Raw genomic sequence first — 20,553 nt, 5'->3', positions numbered from 1 at the left:
CGCATCTCAGCCCTGCGTCCGAAAGTGCGGCCGCAGCGGGTCTCCCCAAGTTTAAATCCTGGTGTGAAGTTGGCGCTGACCTCAACATGTTGTATGATGTCAAGAGCCCGGTACTTGGGAGTCTTGGAAAACCAGGTGCGAGTCACGCTTTACTGTTGACTGGCGCGGGGCAAGATACTTAACTTCTTCGTCTCTACTCTACACTTAATAAAATAGGAAATGATAGGGTGGTGATAATTACTATTTTATAAGGTTGTAGTAGGGATCAAATAAGATCGTGTGAACGCGCAGGGAAAACTATGAAGTACATATATGCGTGTTAATTGTCACTTACTGACAATAAACTTTTATTGAGCGCGCACTATGTGTCAGGCTTTGGGCTACACACTTGGAATGCAAAGACAGACAAGGTACATCACACCCCCCACCTTTGTCTTAAGAGGAAGAACTCAGTCTGGTTAAGACTAGTAATTGAACAGGGAAAAATAAAAAGAATCACATACATTGTGCCAAAGGAACTCAGAAACCCAAGGGAAGGTTTCGAAGAAGACGCTGAGTTCTGAAGGAAAGGTGTGTGCCAGCTAAGGCCATTCCAGTTGGGAGAAACTCCCAGGTAGAACACAGCTCTTGAGAGAATTTGAAAATAAAAGACAGCTGTGTACGGCTAAGCATGCTAGGAGGAAAAGCAAATGAATCTAGAAAAAATAAAATAGGGCTTCCCTGGTGGCGCAGTGGTTGAGAGTCCGCCTGCCGATGCAGGGGACACGGGTTCGTGCCCCTGTCTGGGAAGATCCCACGTGCCGCGGAGCGGCTGGGCCCGTGAGCCATGGCCGCTTCGCCTGCGCGTCCGGAGCCTGTGCTCCGCAACGGGAGAGGCCACAACAGTGAGAGGCCCGCGTACCGCAAAAAATAAATAAATAAAATAAAATAGAGACAAAATAATGAAGCCTACTAACTTTCAGAAAGAGCACAAGTTTGCTTGCCTTTCTCATTTTCCTGTATGTAATTGTACCTCAATTGTTGAAATCTACAAAATTATAGTAATGTGTATAGCATCCTTACCAAGGACGGTAATACCTGGAGGGGGGAAAATGGAGTGAGTGGGGAGAGAATGAAACAAGAGTGTGAGAGGGAGGGGATATCCCTGAATAGCTGAAGGTCTTGTTAAGATTGTAAGGGCTAGTTTAAAATTTTTCACCTCTCTCTCCAAGTTTGTTGATGTCTCTCTTGAAAAGTAATCTTAAAAGCACCTAGTCATTTACTATCCCCTATCCTAGTAAAAATTCCAGGTATTGTATATCAGTCTCTGTTGTTAGCAAGTCATCAGAAGTTTACTTTCTCAGATAAAACTGACCAAATTCACTATTTTCTTAGTTGTAAAAGGGGAACAAGATTTAAGGGATACATGATGCCTAATGCGGCAGTGAATTCCTACTACAAAAACTCACACAACTTAAAAGTTCCAAGAATACTCGTGTGGGTTGAATTGTGTCCTCCCAGGAAGATATGTTGAGGTTAGTCCTAAACTCCGGTACTTTAGAATGTGAATAAATTTGGATATAGGGTGGTGGTTGATGTAATTAACATGAAATCATACAGGAGCAGAGTGGCATCCTTATAGGAAAAGGAGAGAGATGCACAAGAAGAAAACAGTCATGTGACAGTGAAGGCAGATGTTGGTGTGATGCAGCTACAAACTGTGAAGTAAAATTCATAGTTTATGGCCAGACAAGAAAAATTGAAACATACAAAATTCTTCTCTGCCCTTTGGCCTCCTCTCTCCCGTCACTGTGCATTGTGTCTACATTATGCATGGACCAAACCTTCCACATCAGCAGGATGCTGCTCAACCATAAAGAGCAACATTCTCCCAGCACCAAGACAACTCCTTAAAAGATAACATTCCTTCCTGAGCTTGTAAGGGGTCACATGACCCACCACCTTGTACTTGCAGATCTGGATTATGTAAACTGTCAATAATAGGTCATTTGATGTACAGCCCTCTGTCTCAAACAACTTAGGTAACAGTGCCTTTACTTCTAACGGGCGGTACAGTTCTCAGAGCTTTCCGAGATGCTTTTCCCCGGTTATAATCCTCAAATTTGGCTCAGATAAAAATTTCTGTTTCTTTCTTAGATCGACTAATCAATTTTTCGTCGAGAAAACCAAGGAATGCTGAGGATTGCCAGCAAACATCAGAAGCTGGAAGAGACAAGGAAGGATTCTCCCCTGTAGGTAATTGTAAGAATTATTTTAAAACTTTCTCAGAAAATGCAATGTGTTCTGTTTTTTGTTTTTTTCTTCTTTGACTTGGATTTTTTGGTTTCGGGGGGGGGGGGGGTTGTTCTTATTGTTTGTGAGGGGTTGGTTTTTTCATTTGTTTTGGTTTTTTTCTATTTTTTTTTCTTTTGGTTTTGCCTAAGAGTAGTCAAGTATTTTTGTTTAATAGACAGGAATCTGGTACTTAAGATGTTGAATTGAGAGCTAAATTGATAATTGCTAATCTATCTGACTTATAAATTAGGTATAAGGAGGGGAAAGTGCTCTGACAAACACTTTTTAAAGTTCTGTCTTTGAATCCTGGAAATTTGTGTCCTAAACATGGAGGGAAATCAGAAATAATTTTTATTTTTTTAATTTTTTTTAACCTACACTTCATTTAATATGGGTGCTATTTTATTGTTTTATATTTATTTATTTTTGCTGCATTTGGTCTTCGTTCCTGTGCGTGGGCTCTCTCTAGCTGTGGTGAGCAGGGGTACTCTTCGTTGCGGTGCCCAGGCTTCTCACTGTGGTGGCTTCTGTTGTGGAGCACGGGCTCTAGGCGTGCGGGCTTCAGTAGTTGTGGTGCACGGGCTTAGTTGCTCCACAGCATGTGGGATCTTCCCGGACCAGGGCTCAAACCCATGTCCCCTGCATTGGCAGGCGGATTCTTAACCACTGCACCACGAGGGAAGTCCCAGAAATAATTTTTAAATTGAAAAGAGTACATGAAGAACGAATTCTTTTCTCATAACCAAAAAGGAAACTGGTTAAAGTTCAATGCGATCTAAACTAATCTCAAGTTCAGCAACCTAAACCAGTTAGTATTTTGCTTTGGTTTTCTTTTAAAATTTCAATATACAGGTGATTTAAAAGAATTAAGTGAACTAGCCAGTATTGTTTTCTGGCTCAGACTGGAAGGTGAAGTGCAATTAAGATAATCAAGTTTTGGGGAATTCCCTGGCGGTCCAGTGGTTAAGACTTGGTGCTTTCACTGCCTTGGCCGGGGTTCAGTCCCTGACCAGGGAACTAAGGTCCTGCAAGTTGCGTGGGGTGGCAAAAAAAAAAAAAAAAAAAAAAAAAAAAGATAATCAAGTTGAAACCTAGAAATTCTGTGGTTTGGGGGACATTATCAAACTCATTAAAAGATAAGAGTTCTTGTTATACTGGCTTTTGAAGATCTAATTGTTGAAATCCTATGAATTGTTGGGGCATTTATTTATTTCACAAATATTTATTGACAATGCTATGTGCCAGGCATTGAAGCTAAAATAATGAGACAAAACAGATCCAGGTCCTGCAGCCTAGAGGATATGACAAATGATAATCAAATATATCATTATAAAACAAGATTAGTGCCACGGAGGAGGATCTTTATAAGCTAGTTTCTGTTATCATCCTTGTTTACTGATGAGAAAACCAAAGTAAAGAGACGTTGGCTGGCCAGAGTGCAAGAGTGTAACAGTGTTTACAATTCATTGATCACAGCCAGGTACAGATTTCTTTGTTCCTTCCCCACCCCCACTGCTTCACTTAACTAATCAAGAAGAAAAAGGAAAAAAAAGAAGAGAGAGAGAAGTTAAACAACTTGCCCAAGGTCACACTTCTAAGAGGTGGTACAGTTGGGCCTCAATCCCAGGAAAACTCGTTTCAGCATTCCTCTTCTTTATCTGTAAGCCAGTACTTGCCCTTGAATAGCTGATGAAAGAGCCCTCTCTGCAGAAAAGTGGACACATGGAATTGCTTGCAATTTCCATTGTTACTCAGATTCCCTGGCCTTAATTTACAGAATAACACGAGTTTATAAAATGTTGCCACGTCGTTAGAATTAAACAAATGCTATCTTCATTCATGAAACCATGGAATTTTAAATATACTACATTTTCAATGGGAGATATTCCTACTTGGCTTTTGGGAACAGATAAAACTTTAATGTTTAAAGGGTTCATGTTTAAAGGTCACCAAACATCATCCCCAGAGTGTTAGTACAAGACATTCCTGAGCTCTGGTAGGCCAGGTGCCTTGCCTGCTCTTTTGCCTTGCTTACTTAAGTCTTTGATTCAGTTTAAGAAAGTCTTATTTTAGTACAGACTTTTTCTGGTTTGGTCCTAGCTATAGCTACAGAAACATTTAATACCTGGCACATGGTGGCATGTGAGGAAATAATGTTTGCAAGAATAAATTACTGGAGAAATATTGCAGTCATCATTTTCTGGACATTATTAAATGAACACCGCTAGCTCAGCTTTCATAGCAGACGCTTTACTGGCAGAAAGAGAGATTTTTGTTTTATTTTGTCTTCACCAGGATGTAATTTGAAAGCTATAATCATTCTCTAAGATTGGAAATATGATTCCCTAATTAGCCAATGGTAAGATAAATCTCACTAAGGTTAACATTAAATAAAGCAAAATAATCCCCAGGTCAAGTGTAATTTGGTTAAAGGTATTAATCCTGGTGAAGAAACACCTGTCTGTCAGCAAATGTGGGGTTTGGGGCCGAGTGAGTACTGGTTAGGATTGGAGGCATAGACTAGGGAACTCGGGAATGTTCACCTGGTTGCTGGGATCTTTAACCCTGTTCCTGAGATGAAAGTGCAGCTGGTATCTATAATGGAGATTGCATACCTCAGGTTGTCCTGGTTTGATAGCACTAGTCTTCAAAGCCATTCAACTATTGCCTGGGTCTTTTTAGAAAGCTAGTCTTTCTCTGGTGACAGACAACCATGTTGGTATTGCTCTTCACATTTAAAGTGGAAAAATACTATACCTGGTGTATGATTAAGAATAGCTACGTAAAAAAAAAAAAAAAGAATAGCCACGTATAAGTATCATGTACTTATAAAACGATGTGAGGTAGCTTTTACACTTGGCTAGCCAGTTGGTATTAAGAACCTTAATATAAATGTTATTATAAAACTATCAATTGGGATGTTGCACAGAAATGAACTACAGCCTGAAAACATTAAAATTAAATAATGTATTTTTCTTCAAGTAAATATTTAATCACCAATTATTCTTTCATTCTATTTGTCAATCATTAAGGTATATTGCAGGATTAGTTCTGCAGTGTGTTCAATCTTGGAATTTTTGTTATTAGGAATTAAATTAATTTCAAAGAAACTGAAGCCTATGGCCTTGTTCAGATTATCAAAATGTATAATTAATACTGACAGCAGAACTTCAGAAAATTCAATAAAACAAGTGCCAATTAAATACCTGAAGTGGATAAGAACCAGGTCAGGTGCCTTGGGGAATATAAAGATGTTCAAGATAAGATTCCTTCCCCAAAGACACTTCAAGACAAATTATGAATGAATAAGACAAAGCAGATCATAATAAATGGAATAACGGAAATACAAATGAAAAGCTACTGACTAGGGAAAAGGAAGTAAAGTTCATTCAAAATATGAAGAACTGAGAAAGATTCATGGAAGGAGGTGAGTTTGGACTACAAAAAATGGTGCTATGGGCTGAATGTTTGTGTTCAAATTCATATGTTGAAATCCTAATGCCCAATGTGATGGTATTAGGAGATGGGGCTTTGGGAAGTGGCTAGGTCATGAGGGTGGAACCCTCAGGAATGGAATTTGGGGTCTTATAGGAGAGGCCCAGCAGGGCTCCCTTGTCCCTTCTGCCGTGTGAGGATATAAAGGGAAGTCTGCAACCAAGAACAGGCTTCTCACCTGACCATGCTGACACCATGATCTTGAACTTCTCAGCCTCCAGAACTGTGAGAAATATCTGTTGTTAATAAGCTACCTAGCCCATGGTATTTTGTTAGAGCAGCCCAAACGGACTAAGACAAATGGGTAGGAAGGAAAAGGCTATTACTTGGCTGCAAGTAATTTTTTGAAGGGCACATAGATAACAGACGTTCTAAACTCTGCCATATGTAAAATGTCTTTCTACTGTTCATTTACATGCACAACTAACTGGCTGCCTATGAAATTCTTGATACACAACCTTTTCCCCTCGAAGCTGATTGCCGCATTGTCTTCTTTTTTTTTTAACAGCTTTATTGAAATATAATTCACATATCATGCAGTTCACCTATTTAAGGCATATAATTAAGTGGTTTTTGGTGGTATTGGTATAGCTTTTTGAGGAACAGACTGTTTTCCATAGTGGCTGCAGCATTTTACGTTTCTACCAGCAATATACAAGGGTTCTAATTTCTCTGTATCCTTGCCAACACTTGTTATTTTTCATTTTATTGTTAGTAGCCATCCTAATAGGAGTAAAATGGTATCTCATTGTGGTTTTGATTTGCATTTCCCTAATGATTAGTGACATTAAACAACTTTTCATGTGTTTATTGGCCATTTGTATATCTTCTTTGGAAAAATATCTACTTAAATTCTTTGCGCACTTTTGAATTGGGTTGTTTATTTTTTGTTGTTGTATTGTGGAAATTATTTGTGTATTCTGGATATTAATCCCTTATCAGATACATGATTTGTGAATATTTTCTCCCATTCTGTGGGTTATCTTCTCACTGTCTTGATAGTGTCCTTTAATGCATAAAAGCTTTTAATTTTGTTGAAGTCCAGTTTATCTATTTTTTTATTACTTGTGCTTTTGGTGTCATATCTAAGTCATTGCTAAATCCAGTGTGATGAAAATTTTCCCCTGTGTTTTCTTCTAAGATTTTTAGGGTTTTAGCTACTAAGTTTAGGTCTTTGATCCATTTTTAGTTAATTTTTGTGCAGGGTGTAACATAAAAGTCCAAATTTATTCTTTTGCATGTGGAATCCAAATTTTCCCAGCACTATTTGTTGAAAGGACTATCTTTTCCACATTGAATTATTCCTCAGTTCTCTATTCCATTGGCCTATATGTCTGTTCTTGTGCCAGTACCACACTGTTAGCTTTGTAGCAAGTTTTGAAATCAGAAAGTGTGTGTCCTTCAACTTTTTTTTTTTTCGTGCTTTTTTTTTCTCTTTTAAGATAGTTTTGGCTATTTGGGGTTCTTTGAGAGTTCATATAAATTTTAGGGTGACTCTGTTTTTGTAAAAAAAAAAATGCCATTCGAATTTTGATATGGATTGCATTGAATCTATAGATTGCCTTGGGTAATATTGACATCACATAACATTCCAGGACATGAGCACGAGATTTATTTGGTCTTCCTTAATTTCTTTTAGCAATGTTTTATAGTTTTCAGTGTGCAAGTCTTTCACCTCCTTGGTTAAATCTATTCCGAAGTATTTTATTCTTTTTAATGAAGTTGTAAATGGAATTATTTCATAAATTCCATTTCAGATTGTTAATTGCAAGTGTGTAGAAATACAACATCAACACCTCAAAATCAGTTGTATCTGCAACCTTGCTGAATTCATTTATTTGCTCTAACAGTGTTTTTGTGGATTCATTAGGATTTTCTACATCCAAAATCATATCATCTGTAGCACAGAGATAATTTCACTTTCTTTCCAATTTGAATGTCTTTTCTTTCTTTTTCTTGCCTAATTGTCCTGGCTACAACTTCCAATTCTTTAATAGAAGTGGTGAAAGAAGGAACCCTTGTCTTGTTCTTGATCTTAAAGGAAAAGCTTTCAGTCTTTTTTTTTTTTTTTTTTTTTTTTTTGCGGTGTGTGGGCCTCTCACTGTTGTGGCCTCTCCCATTGTGGAGCACAGGCTCCAGACGTGCAGGCTCAGCGGCCATGGCTCATGGGCCCAGCCGCTCCGCAGCATGTGGGATCTTCCCGGACCGGGGCACGAACCCATGTCCCCTGCATCGGCAGGTGGACTCTCAACCACTGCGCCACCAGGGAAGCCCTCAGTCTTTCAATGTTGAGTATAATATTAGCTATGTGTTTTTCGTTTCATACGGCCTTTATCACATTAAGGAAGTTTCCTTTTATTCCTAGTTTATTGAATGTTTTTATCATGCAGAGGTGTTGCATATTATCATATTCTTTTTCTGGGTAATTTCAAATGTCTTATCTTCAAGTTTGCTGATCCTTTCCTCTGTCAGCTCAAATCTTCTATTAAATCCCTCTAGTGAGTTTTTCAATTCAGTTATTGTGCTTTTCAACACTAGAATTTCAGTGTGGTTCTTTTTGATCATTTCTATATCTTTATTGATACCCTCCTTTTATTCATACACCATTTTCCTGATTTCCTTTGGTTCCTCTGTCCATGGTTTCCTTTATCTCTTTGAACATATTTAAGATAGTTGATTAAACGTCTTTGATTAATAATTCTAATATCTGAATTATTCAGGGATGATTGCTGTCCAATTCTCTACTTCCAATGAATGGATCATACTTTCCTGTTTCTTAGTATGTTTTGTAATTTTTTTGTTGAGAACTGAACATTCTGAGTATAATGTTTTGGTAATTCTGAAAATCTAATTCTCCAACTCCACAGGGATTGCTAGTTTTTGCTTGTTGAGGTCTAGAGCCATGTGAATTTTCCAAACTAATTTTGCAAAGTTTGTATTCCTTATTAGATACGATCACTGAAGTTTCTCTTCCATTGTTTCTGCAGTCAGTCTTTGACCTTACAAAGATTTCCTTAAATGTCTGGCTCCCACAAGGGGAAAAATAGATCCTGTTTCTTTAAATCCCCTCCTTGCTGGGAAGTCTTTCCTTAAAAGTCCGGTGTCCAATGAGATTATAGAATTGAAGTTCTTTATCCCCAGTAGACTGCAAGTTCTTTTTTTTTTTAATTTATTTTATTTATCTTTGGCTGCGTTGGGTCTTCGTTGCTGTGCGCCGGCTTTCTCTAGTTGCAGCAAGCGGGGGCTACTCTTCATTGTGGTTCACAGGCTTCTCCTTGCGGTGGCTTCTTTTGTTGCGGAGCACAGGCTCTAGGCGCGTGGGCTTCAGTAGTTGTGGCACGTGGGCTAAGTAGTTGTGGCTCATGGGCTCTAGAGCACAGGCTCAGCAGTTGTGGTGCACGGGCTTAGTTGCTCCACGGCATGTGGGATCTTCCTGGCCCAGGGATCTAACCCGTGTCCCCTGCATTGGCAGGCGGATTCTTAACCACTGCGCCACCAGGGAAGCCCAGACTGCAAGTTCTTTAAAGACAGGGACCATGCCTTATTTATCTTTGGATCCCCACTCTTTATCACAGTGCCTGCATACAGCAGGAGCTCAATAAATCTTTGTTGAATAAATGATAATGTCTCAACTCTTAAGTTTCTTTTTTTTTTTTAGCAAGGGACATATGGCCTCAGTCAGTGCTTGCACCTGCTTTACGCCGTGCCCACCACTGGCCAAAGCTTGTCTGTCTTTTTCTGCCCCAGGGCTTAGGTCCCCAGAAATTTCCCAGGGACCGTGGCCCCTGGGTGAGGGCTGTCTGCAGGGCAGCTCACTGGCAGAATAGACATGATGGATACTCCTGAGCTTGCTGTCAGCTTTCTCAAGGTTGATCTCGGCCAGATAAGAGGAGGGCTGGTTGGTACATGAAGGAGGTGCTTGATGAAAATGTTTGACAGTGAGCGGTGTGCAGGTGGAGCGCCCAGGAGAGAGGCAAAGACCAACACCCACCTTCCACCCCCATAGAGAGCTGAGGTGGTTTTTCTTTCATTCATGGTAATAACAAGCATTCCAAGATCCACGGAAGAAAACGAAGACATGATTTTAAGGAGGCTGTTGCAATAGTCCAAATAGGAGATAAGGGCATGGCCTAAGGCAGAGGCAGAAGAACAGAGACACCTCAGATGGGTTTTCTGATCCTAATCAAAATACCTACTGGGGACTCTGAAGTGATCTCCTGGGTAAAAATGTCTTCCTAATCCATTTAGTATCACTCACCTCTAACTGAGTCAAACCTTAATTCCTCATCTCAAATTTACCCTTTACCCAAAAAGCCAGTCTCTAATAATTTAAGGAAGGCAAATACTAAACCAAATGAGAGTTTTTAATGATGATGGAAATTTTACATGAGAAAAGTCTGTGGTTAACCAAAGAAGCTGGTTATTCTTTGAAATAATAAAAAACAGGGATTCCTTTTCTTTTACAAATTAAGTTTAATAATTCAGCTTCAGAAATAAAAATAACTTCTAAAATGAGAGTATAAACATGTTAAGTGTTTTCAGAGTTTATTTCCTTTTTTCATTTATTAGCAGACAGTATTGATCCATTCTCTTGCCTGAATGTTGTAAAGAAATTAAAGTTTTAGGTAGATGAACTACCTATACCCATTCTAAAACACCACAAATCCCCCTAGTAGCCTCAAAGGCAGAACAACTTCCCATTTTTTCCTTAATGTTTATGGCTGGAATATAGCACCTGCTTGAAGTAAAATAAGGAGTCACAGTTCATCTAAATGACACCCCAAAATTGTTTGGCACTGAACTCAAGGACTTAGATATTTCAGGAATTTGTAAACTATCAACTACTTAATAAAATGAAGCAAATTAAATGAAATTTATAAAGGTTGAAGGTTCTAAGAGGGCCAACTGTGTAAAGGTATTAAGTTACCAGATAGTCATGAATGGAAAATATCACATTTCCAACTACTGGTGGAAATCTACAAAAATCTGAGGAAACAAACTGTAGGTAACACATTACTGCTTTTCTAGTGACACTTTAATTGCTGTTTACAACTGTTTTTGTTTATAATTCATGTCCTGATCATTAAGGACTCAGATATAAAAAGAATGCCTGCTTTATTCTCTACAAGCTGTCAACAAGATGGAAAAACAGGGGAGGTACAGCATACGGTAGCACAAGCAGGAAAATGAACGAACACTGACAGATCTAGCTGATGGTGGGAGCCACTGGCATCTTCTGCATGGGGCTTCCACGCGGACAGAGCCAGACTCAGGATGTGTTAGGATGCATCATCCAATCACAGCGGGAACATGCTCTGAGTGCTGGCAGAAACATCTAGGAACTCCTACTACACGAAATGAATTCACCTGAAGTATGTAAAGGTTCTACAGTGAAAGAACTTACCTCTACTGTTGTTGAGAACTAGTCCTTTCGTACTAACTCTTCCCTTCCAATGCCTTCTCTTCACCATATCATAAAACTCAAGGTATAAAGGAGAAGTTCTGCCTGGAGAGCTTATAAAGGTACCAGTTTTTGACTTGTCCCTGTTATGAACTACTATCAACACCTGTTTGTTTAAAAACAGAGCACTTATGTACGGTCATCTCTTGAGAACCTAACATACTAACAAGCTCTAGACAAAGTACAGAAACCTGGAATCAATAAATAATCCTAAAAAACTCATTTTACCTAGTGATTCCATCTTCTTCCCCAGCAATTAAACTGACTTCCATGTTTCCTGAGGTCCCTACTTTGGAGAATGAGTAAGGCATTGAAACCCACTAATTAGACTACATAGTCCTAAATAATGAAGAGCTGACTATAATTTCTATCTAAAATGTTTTAAGTACTAAAGATCTTTTGGGTAATCTGTTTCTATTCCCTGGAAGTTCCATCTCACAATATTAAATTCAGCTAAAGAGGTGACAGTACCATTTATCTTAAACATAGCTAATCTTTGGATAAGCAAGAAAGTAAAACACCGGTATCCCAAATATATTCCCCTAGGGATAACCATATAAGCATATTATATATATGAAGAATATTTTTTAAAGTATTAAACATTTACTATTATTTTTCTGCTCTTGAATCTTGGGTATTTTGGAATTTTCCCATTTTGTACATTTCTTCTGTCCCTGGGTCTTCCTAATTTCACACTACTCAAGTAATTTGCTTTGCTTTATCAAAGAAACCAACAAAACCCCTGATATTTCATTGCATTTGGCTAGAATCTCAGAAATAAACTTATTTGTTAAGTACGCTATGTCATCTACTGGAAAAACCTCAGCCATATTACATTGCTGGCAGTAACTGAGCTGCAAAAAAAGTTTTCTTTCTCTTAACTGAATAAAGCTTGTCAAAGTTTCCAAGAAACAAACTATAACGAGCTTTTATTGCGTCCTGCTGGGACCAGCGATTACAGAACCCCGGCCTCACAGATCGCTCTCCCCATACAGTGCGGAGGAGAAGGCGGCGTAATCCAGGGCGCCAGGCACGCTTCCTGGGCCCGAGTAGGCGGGCATCCTCTTGATGCAGTACTGGGCCTGGTCAGGAGGCAGTTCTCGGCGCAGCTCCTCCGCCAGGATGTACGGCTGGAAAATAAATACACGTGTGTTTGCAAAATCAACTGCAGAAAACACAGGAACATAAATGGTTTAAATACACTGCTTGCATTTGTGTAATTTTAAAAAAGGACTAACTGAATCACTTTGCTGTACACCTGAAATTAATACAACATTGTTAATCAACTATACTCCAATATGAAATAAAAATTAAAGGAAATAAATTAAAAATAAAAAGGACTAAAGGCAGGGTGTCTAATGTGCACAGTACTGGACAACCAACAAAAAGCTGAGTTTTACTTGTAATTCATCATCTAGCCAGCAGGAAATTTAATATACTCCATGAAGGCAAAGGGAGCAGTACCATCAGTACTCCTTGAACTGAGCCATAATGCAAGTGAAAAATACTATGAGGTAAATTTCATACCAGAAAGATTAAGGGTAGGCTGGTTTACATCATATGCTGATGAAAACGCAGGATTATTTAATTTGAAATTATCAATGTGGTTGTTTTTTTAAATAATGTGATGTGCGCTTTTAGAAAATGGAGTCACTTTCCTACACAGTTTATTAAAAGCTAGCAGCATGTTACCACTGGAGAAAAGCTCTTTCTAAAACAAAACAAAACTGACATTGAACAATGGAGTCTTTTTTTTTTTTTCTTTTTCATGTCAAATGTCCAAGAGGAAATAGGGTAATTCTCATAAAACAGATTGGCTGGGCTTCCCTGGTGGCACAGTGGTTGAGAGTCCGCCTGCCGATGCAGGGGACGCGGGTTCGTGTCCCGGTCCGGGAGGATCCTACATGCCGCAGAGCGGCTGGGCCCGTGAGCCATGGCCGCTGAGCCTGCGCGTCCGGAGCCTGTGCTCCGCAACGGGAGAGGCCACAACAGTGAGAGGCCCGCGTACCGCAAAAAAAAAAAAAAAAAAGAATCCGCCTGCCAACGAAGGAAACACAGGTTCTAGCCCTGGTCCGGGAAGATCCCGCATGCTGTGGAGCAACTAAGCCGTGCACCACAACAACTGAGCTTGCGCTCTAGAGCCCACGAGCCACAACTACTGAGCTCGCGTATGACAAATACTGAAGCCTGCCCGCCTAGAGCCCGTGGTCCACAACAAGAGAAGCCAAGAGTAGCCCCCGCTCACCGCAGCTAGAGAAAGCCCACGCACAGCAACGAAGACCCAACACAGCCAAAAGTAAATAAGTAAATTTATTAAAAAAAAAAAAGATTGGCTGGTCAAGATAAATAGCAAATATCATATTGTAATTTATAGGAGGGTTTTTTGGGGGGTTAAATAAGCCTTGGTTTATTATCTCCTACATCAGTTGGACTTCCTCCCCTCCACCCCTATCCCCATGATAAAGGATTCATTTTAAAACAAACATAATTATTTTAAACATAGTTTATCTTGTCTGATAAGGGTTTTTTAAGGTAATAAACATGGCCATGTTGATGCGTTTCTTTTTTTTTTGGCTGTACTGCACAGCATGTAGGATCTTAGTTCCCTAACCAGGGATCAAACCCACACCCCGTGCATTGGAAGGTGGAGTCTTAACCAGTAGACTGCAGGGCAAGTCCCATGCTGATGTGTTTTAGAATCCTAACTTCCTTTCCCTCTCAGCTAGAACACAGGGTAAAGGAATCATAGCCCAAATTGAGTTTATACATACTGAGATGTTTTTATATTGTTTTGGGAAAGAGATTTGAAAATTCTGTATTTGCAATTAAACTCCTACTTAATTTCTAGGCTTCAGATAATGAAAAAGTAGCCAATTTTTTAAATGAATGAATGGCTCTATTTAACTTTGCTCCAGGGGCGGGGCACAGTGTCAGGTTCATTGATCCTTGAGAGAAGGTTCTCAGTTTTATAACATCTGAATTGCACTGTTCCTTCTTTCAGAGTCATATCTACCAACCCAGAATGTGAAGTAGGGTCGAACCAGAAAAACACACAAAAAAACTGCAAAATACATACTCTTGGTTCCTTCTATAAAACTCCCCATAAGGACAAGCACAAATGCCAGGACAGAATGTCTGTGTTTAACCTGTTCTGGGGGCATCACTGTTATATTTACGTGATTTCTGAATTCAGTGCTGTTGTGATACAAAATGCAATACATCAAAATGGTTATTATTTGCAATGCTGTTTCCTTTTTGATTAGAATGAAGCAGTGGGCTGTCACAAAAGCAGAAGAAAACATGTCCATGCAGACCTTGTCGGAAGCCAGGATCCGGAAGGAGGCGATGACCTGCTCGGCGGTGTCGGTGTCGGCCGTCTCTCTGGTCATGAAGTCAATGAAGGATTGGAAGGTGACGGTGCCCTGCCCGTTGGGATCCACCAGGGTCATGATGCGGGCAAACTCAGCTTCACCCTGAGGCAAGGTTGCAAAGAAACATTTACTTCAACAGACAACTCTCAGCAGTGCCGTTCTCCTGCTTTTACCTGTTGGCATGCAGGTTCCTTTCTGCTTGAAAACTTACATAGTCCCTGCACTTCCCTTCCACTTTTGGAACAGATTCCCCTTATGGGTGACTTAAGTTTACTGCCGTCAAATGATTTTTAAACGTTGCTGTAGCATCAACCCAGAAGCTCCTGAATGTCAGAATTCCTTCCTCTCTCTAACCCATGTTGCCGTTGGGACTTAATATAGTTATGGAAGAGGAATTCAAAGAGGGTTAGGCCTTTTCTCAGACTACAGTTGAGAAGAATAATACTGCAAAAGAGAAGGCAGGTCAGAAAAGGGTTCTCATGATGCTTATTTGACAGTTCTGAGAGGAATCAAAGCAGCTCATGTTCAACACTACACATCAGCAGGTAATAGAGAAGTGAGGGTATAAGGGCACACTCACAGCCCACAGGGAAATGTAAAATTTCTTAGCTGATTTTTACTAAAAACTTTTTATCTTCTAAAATACTAGAGGAAAAATACTTTAAAATCAGCAAGAAAAGACACTGAAGTGTATACTCTCAATGGGTGAATTGTATGGTATGTGAATTATCTCTCACTTAAAGCTCTTTAAAAATCATCAGGAAAGTTTATGTTCTCTTCCTTCACTAGGAAAAAACCAGCTGACCGATGACTGAATGAAAATATATGTTCTGGCTCTGTGAAGTTATTTTTATATGGTACCAGGCAAACCTTCAAAAATGTTACCCTAGACAATGTAAGTCAACAAACCCCAAATGAGCTGCCACAGTTTAAGGCAGTTGTCTCCTATAATACAAATCTAAGCTCAATAGAATATCACACGGTAGTAAAATTTTCAACTTCTGTCTTACCAAGTCATAACCCATGGAGATCAGGCAGGCTCTGAAATCCTCATGATCCATCAGGCCATTCTTCCTCTGCCGACAAATACAAAGAACAAAGAAGCTGAGGGCTTCCCTGGCGGAGCAGTGGTTAAGAATCCGCCTGCCAATGCAGGGGACACAGGTTCGAGCCCTGGGCAGGGAAGATCCCACATGCCGCGGAGCAACTAAGCCCGTGCGCCACAACTACTGACCCTGCGCTCCAGAGCCCACGAGCCACAACTACTGAAGCCCACATGCCCAGAGCCTGTGCTCCGCAACAAGAGAAGCCACCGCAGTGAGAAGCTTGCGCACTGCAATGAAGAGTAGACCCCGCTCTCCAGAACTACAGAAAGCCCGCATGCAGCAACAAAGACCCAAAGCAGCCAAATAAATAAATTATATAAATAAATAAATAAATAAATAAATAAAAAAAAAGAAGTTGAGAGTTAGAGGCAAAATAAAAAATTCTACTTGACCAGGGAACAAAATCCAACACAAGAAGGGACACTTTGAGATTTGCCAAATAATTTGTAAATGTCATCACTGACTTAGAGGAAGGACAGACCTGACACAGGGATGTTAGAAAATAATTTCTTAAAAAGGAAAAAGGAGGAAAGGAGGGTAAACAGCAGTCAAGAATGAAAGGAGACCACACATTCAAGAAAGCAGGAGGGACTACCCAGTGCCAGTGAAAATGACCTCGTCAGGAGCTGCCCACTGCCACCCACCGATGGCTGAACACACTCTAAGTGTTCTGAGAAATCCTCACGCTCTCGTGGCCCCAGGCAGTCCTCACTTGTAAAATTCCCCCAAAGATTAAAACATGGCTAGGACTCACACTGGAAAGTTACCCCGCAGCTACTCTCAGGCCCATGTCCCTCCAAGACACAAAAATCCTTAATTTAAACTATTAAACTTGGCAGGTTCTGCATTGTCTGCCTTTGAACTTTTGTTGCAAAAGACAGTCTCGTTATCCTAGATTCAAATAAATTTGGGTTTTTTTCCTATGAGGTGGCCCAAACGATTGAGGGCTGTCTTCGCATAAGCCCGGGTGGATGTGTGTAGGGACGATGATCAATTATTTCCCTCCACAGGAGGAAAATGACTCAACCTGAAGGAAGTCAGGGCAGTGTTACAACATGTTTTGTACAGTACAGTTGTGCTGAAGCCAAGCTAACTTTAATGTCTACCTCTGTGTATAATTCTTTATTTATGCCTCAGCTCCCTGATCAGAAGTCTACTTTCTGAACTCTTTGATAGGCCTGAATATGGCTGGTCTAGAGCAGAGGCATTTTAAGAACCATTTAACTGATATCTGTAAACCATAAACAGGGTCTCAAGCAAAGTAATGAAATATACTTACTTTGTTACGGATCTTTTAAGGAATGGAATGTGGCCTTAGGAGTCACTTTTAACTAGATGATAAGCAAACTGGGCATTTTCTTGTGAAGAACTGGTTTTACTCAATTGTATTCAAATCAAAACACTAGATAATATTTTAAGAGCTGCACTTAACTTTTTATATGCTCCCCATTTTGTTGGTGCATTTTCCTTCAACATTCCATGAATCAATTTTGTTAATTAAAAAAGAAACTTAAATTTTATGGCAAAAGAGTAGGCTAATTTTCATCAGGTGCTTCACCTAAATAGCTAATTAGGAAAAGTTCATTACAGCTTTGTATTTAAGTACTTAGAAAATGTCCTAAATCCCAAAACCACATTTTGGTAAGGATACACTTTCACTTAGAACAAATCTAGTGTTGATCCCAACTACAAAGGCATTCGTTAAGTGCTCTGTATAAAACAGCCCACAAACCCAGACTCTGTGTCACCTTCAGCGACATCAGAGCTTAGCACACTTCATTTCAGAGGCTCTTTTCCTTTGGCCTTAATCGTCCTGTTTCCCCATAACCTTTAAGGACATTAAAACTTAAAATAATAGCATGAATATTATTTCAAATACATCTTTTGATGTCCCCAGTGGTGCCTTTCAAATAACTAGAGGGAGTGAGGTACCCTGTCGAAGTGGTTGAAGGAGGCTCTGAACTCATTCATCTGCTCCTGGGTGATGCCCTTCGCATCTCTCATCAGGATCTGGGTCTCCACTTCGTTGATGGTTCTGGCAATGGTCGTCAGCAGCAGCTCCCAGCCCACACGAATGTGCTACCGAGGGAAACATCAAACGATCAGCTCCAGGTCCTCCCAGCAGGTCAATCTTGCCTCCTCATTTTCATTTTTTTTTTTTACACCTTTATTAGAGTATAATTGCTTTACAATGGTGTGTTAGTTTCTGCTTTATAACAAAGTGAATCAGTTATACATATACATATGTTCCCATATCTCTTCCCTCTTGCGTCTCCCTCCCTCCCACCCTCCCTATCCCACCCCTCCAGGCGGTCACAAAGCACAAGCTGAGTCAACCCAAAGGGAGATAAGTAGGGCTTCCCTATGCTTTTTTTTTTTTTAATTCTACTTTTCCACTTTTTTCAAGATTCTATAGTGGGAAATACTCAGAAGTGAGACCAGGGTTCTAGCAGTGACAACTGGCACTGTGAAGATAAAATATACAATGTACAGTGTATTATTTGTCATTAGCGTTTACCAAATAGCAGGATGGGCCCTGGATTATACCCACTGGCCAATTTGCAAGGTCAAATTGGGTCAAACTGGCCAATTTCGGTTCATTGTTGTGATAATGATGATGATAAAGTTGTTGAGGATGGTGATGATAATTAACAACTATGTAGCGCTTGATCTAGTTCACAAAGCTTTTTCACATACAGTAACAGGAAAGGTTTAATGATCCCTTTCATACTTATAGAACAAAACAGGAACAGATGGAGACCAACGTGGGAGGAAAACACCCTGAGAAGGTGAAGTGGTCACAACCAGAAACCAGAGCACCGCAGGCCTGTGCAGTGGCTGTACCTCCATGGTGTAATTAGTGTGCTTGTTGTCGAAGACCAGGGCCTCCTGGATGAGCTGATGGTCACCTTCCAGCTTGTCGATGTTGTTCTTGTAGTTGATGATGTTGTGCTCGTACTGCTTCAGCTGATTCATCTGGTCCTCCAGGGCTCCCGTGATCTGGATGGAGCTCCGGGCAATCTCCTGGTGGAGGCATGAACAGGAGAAGAAAACAAGGTGAGCCGGCCTTTCAGGTTACTACAGGGGCCTTCCTGCTTCTGCTTCCAATGCCATTCCAGCATCAGGCGGCAGCTAGAGACACTTGCTTTTTCAGATAAAGTGGGAAACAGGATAGTACTGCAGCATGAAGCAAGCTCTATTTCTAGTCTGTCTGGAGAATGGGGAAAAAACAAAACAAACCCACCAAGATCCATAAAAGCAAAGCAAGACGGGTAAGAAAGGAGCCATTTAGGCCTCTTCCAGTGAACAAAGAAGCCTCCCCAGGCTGGAGCTGCCTCTTCTGCAGGAGGCCAGGGGATGGTCTGCATGAATGCAGCTGCCAGGGAGATTTCAGACCACTGGATGCTTCATCACCGGTCAAAAGAATTTCCTAGATTTTTAGATGTCCTCCTCTTAAGAAAAAAGTTAACATTTTATCACCAAAAGGGAGGCTGGGAGAAGAATAAATAGGCCAATAAATGTCTCTTGGCTGTTCTTGGTGATAAAATGAACCCAGCAATCAGTGTCATTCAAAGATTACTTTTCCCTGAATGTTCTGAAAATGCCAAGTATTTGTGACTCATTAGGGACGGACGGTTTAAAACTCTAGGTCCTGCAGAGGCTGAAAACTGAGAAAGAGCCCCGTCACCATTCTTAAGGACAGGATGAATGGATGGCAGCAAGAACAGCCTCAACTTTGGTGCACAGGTGCCCTCCCTGCCCCCCGCCCCGCACTGACACTCATGGGCGCCCAGGCTGCAAGAGCTTAGGGGCCATCAAGAGTAAGGCCCACGGAGACCTGGATGGTGCTCTCATGGCACTGAGTGGAGACAGGTCGTTGTGTCAGCTCAGGGACCGATTTGGAGGCTGTGACAGGCTCCCTCTGAAGGTCACTAACCCACCTCCATCTTGTTCTGGATCCAGGGCCCAATGGCATTGGCCTGTGCAGCGAACTGGCGCCGCAGACGCTCGTTGGCATGCTGGCGGGCCAGCTCCTCCTGCAGCGACTGGTCCCGGATGGGCACGAGCTGCTTCACCTGCCAGGGTTCAAGGGCAACAGGGGTTAGAGGCCAGCTGTGGTCTAGAAGGAGGGACCAGGATCGGTGGTGGTGGCTGAAGGGCAGGGGTGGGAGCAGAGAGAGAGGGAGGGAGAGTGGGGGGGAGGGGAGGAGAGGTAGGGAGGGGAAGGGGAGTGGGGTCCCTACTTTAGGGACTAAAGGAAGAGCTCAGTCTAGCCTCGACTGCCACCCAGTGCCTCCACTGCCTGCTGAAAGACTGGCTAAGTCTGCAAGAGGGACACTGACCGTTCCTCTAGCCAGGGGCTCTTGGCCTGCAGTACTAACCCTACGGGGAGCTGGGTCCAGGGTGCAGAGAATTTGTGAACTTGAATGAAGGAAAAGTGGCATCCTTATTTTCACCACCCCTAATGGAAAATGAGCATTTCCTTTGATTATGAATGCGGGCACCAAATCCACTGTGACTATCACAATAGAAATCACAGACATTCTCATATATATTAGTTACTGCCTGCCTCTCAAAATATCATATACACTCATCACTACTCACAATTATTAGACCTGCTATTAGATCATGGTTTAAAATGTGGTAGTAAAGAAGCACATACATTACTATATCCCAACTTTAAATATATATATATATATATATATAGCCTTCATTAAAATTTATTTTTTATCCAAGTACTATTGATTTACAGTGTTGTGTTAATTTCAGGTGTACAGCAAAGTGATTCAGTTACACATATATATATAAAATATATTTTACTTTTTTTTTTTTTTTTTTTTTTTTT

At 40.7% G+C, this 20,553-nt stretch overlaps 1 protein-coding gene across 3 annotated transcripts in view; it reads right to left on the bottom strand.

Moving 5' to 3' along the window:
* Positions 1-10,222: 10,222 nt before the first annotated feature.
* Positions 10,223-20,553, bottom strand: part of ACTN2 (actinin alpha 2) — a 78,926-nt gene continuing 68,595 nt past the window's right edge. Inside the window, exons 16-22 of one of the 3 annotated variants that reach the window (XM_027093987.1) lie at positions 19,649-19,783; positions 18,552-18,731; positions 17,640-17,786; positions 15,601-15,677; positions 14,826-14,835; positions 14,545-14,703; positions 12,202-12,360 (exon numbers count right to left, since the gene is read on the bottom strand). In XM_027093987.1, the coding sequence (XP_026949788.1) occupies positions 12,202-12,360; positions 14,545-14,703; positions 14,826-14,835; positions 15,601-15,677; positions 17,640-17,786; positions 18,552-18,731; positions 19,649-19,783 (867 nt within the window). Of the gene's footprint in view, positions 12,361-14,544; positions 14,732-14,825; positions 14,836-15,600; positions 15,678-17,639; positions 17,787-18,551; positions 18,732-19,648; positions 19,784-20,553 lie in introns of all 3 variants that reach the window. The other 2 variants (XM_027093986.1, XM_027093985.1) reach the window with 2 other exon arrangements.

This window comes from Aethalodelphis obliquidens, unplaced genomic scaffold, assembly GCF_003676395.1.
Source record: "Aethalodelphis obliquidens isolate GAN/ISIS:26980383/991018 unplaced genomic scaffold, ASM367639v1 scaffold87, whole genome shotgun sequence".
In the NCBI taxonomy this organism is placed as follows: domain Eukaryota; kingdom Metazoa; phylum Chordata; class Mammalia; order Artiodactyla; family Delphinidae; genus Aethalodelphis; species Aethalodelphis obliquidens.
This window is presented reverse-complemented; position numbering and strand designations above follow the sequence as displayed.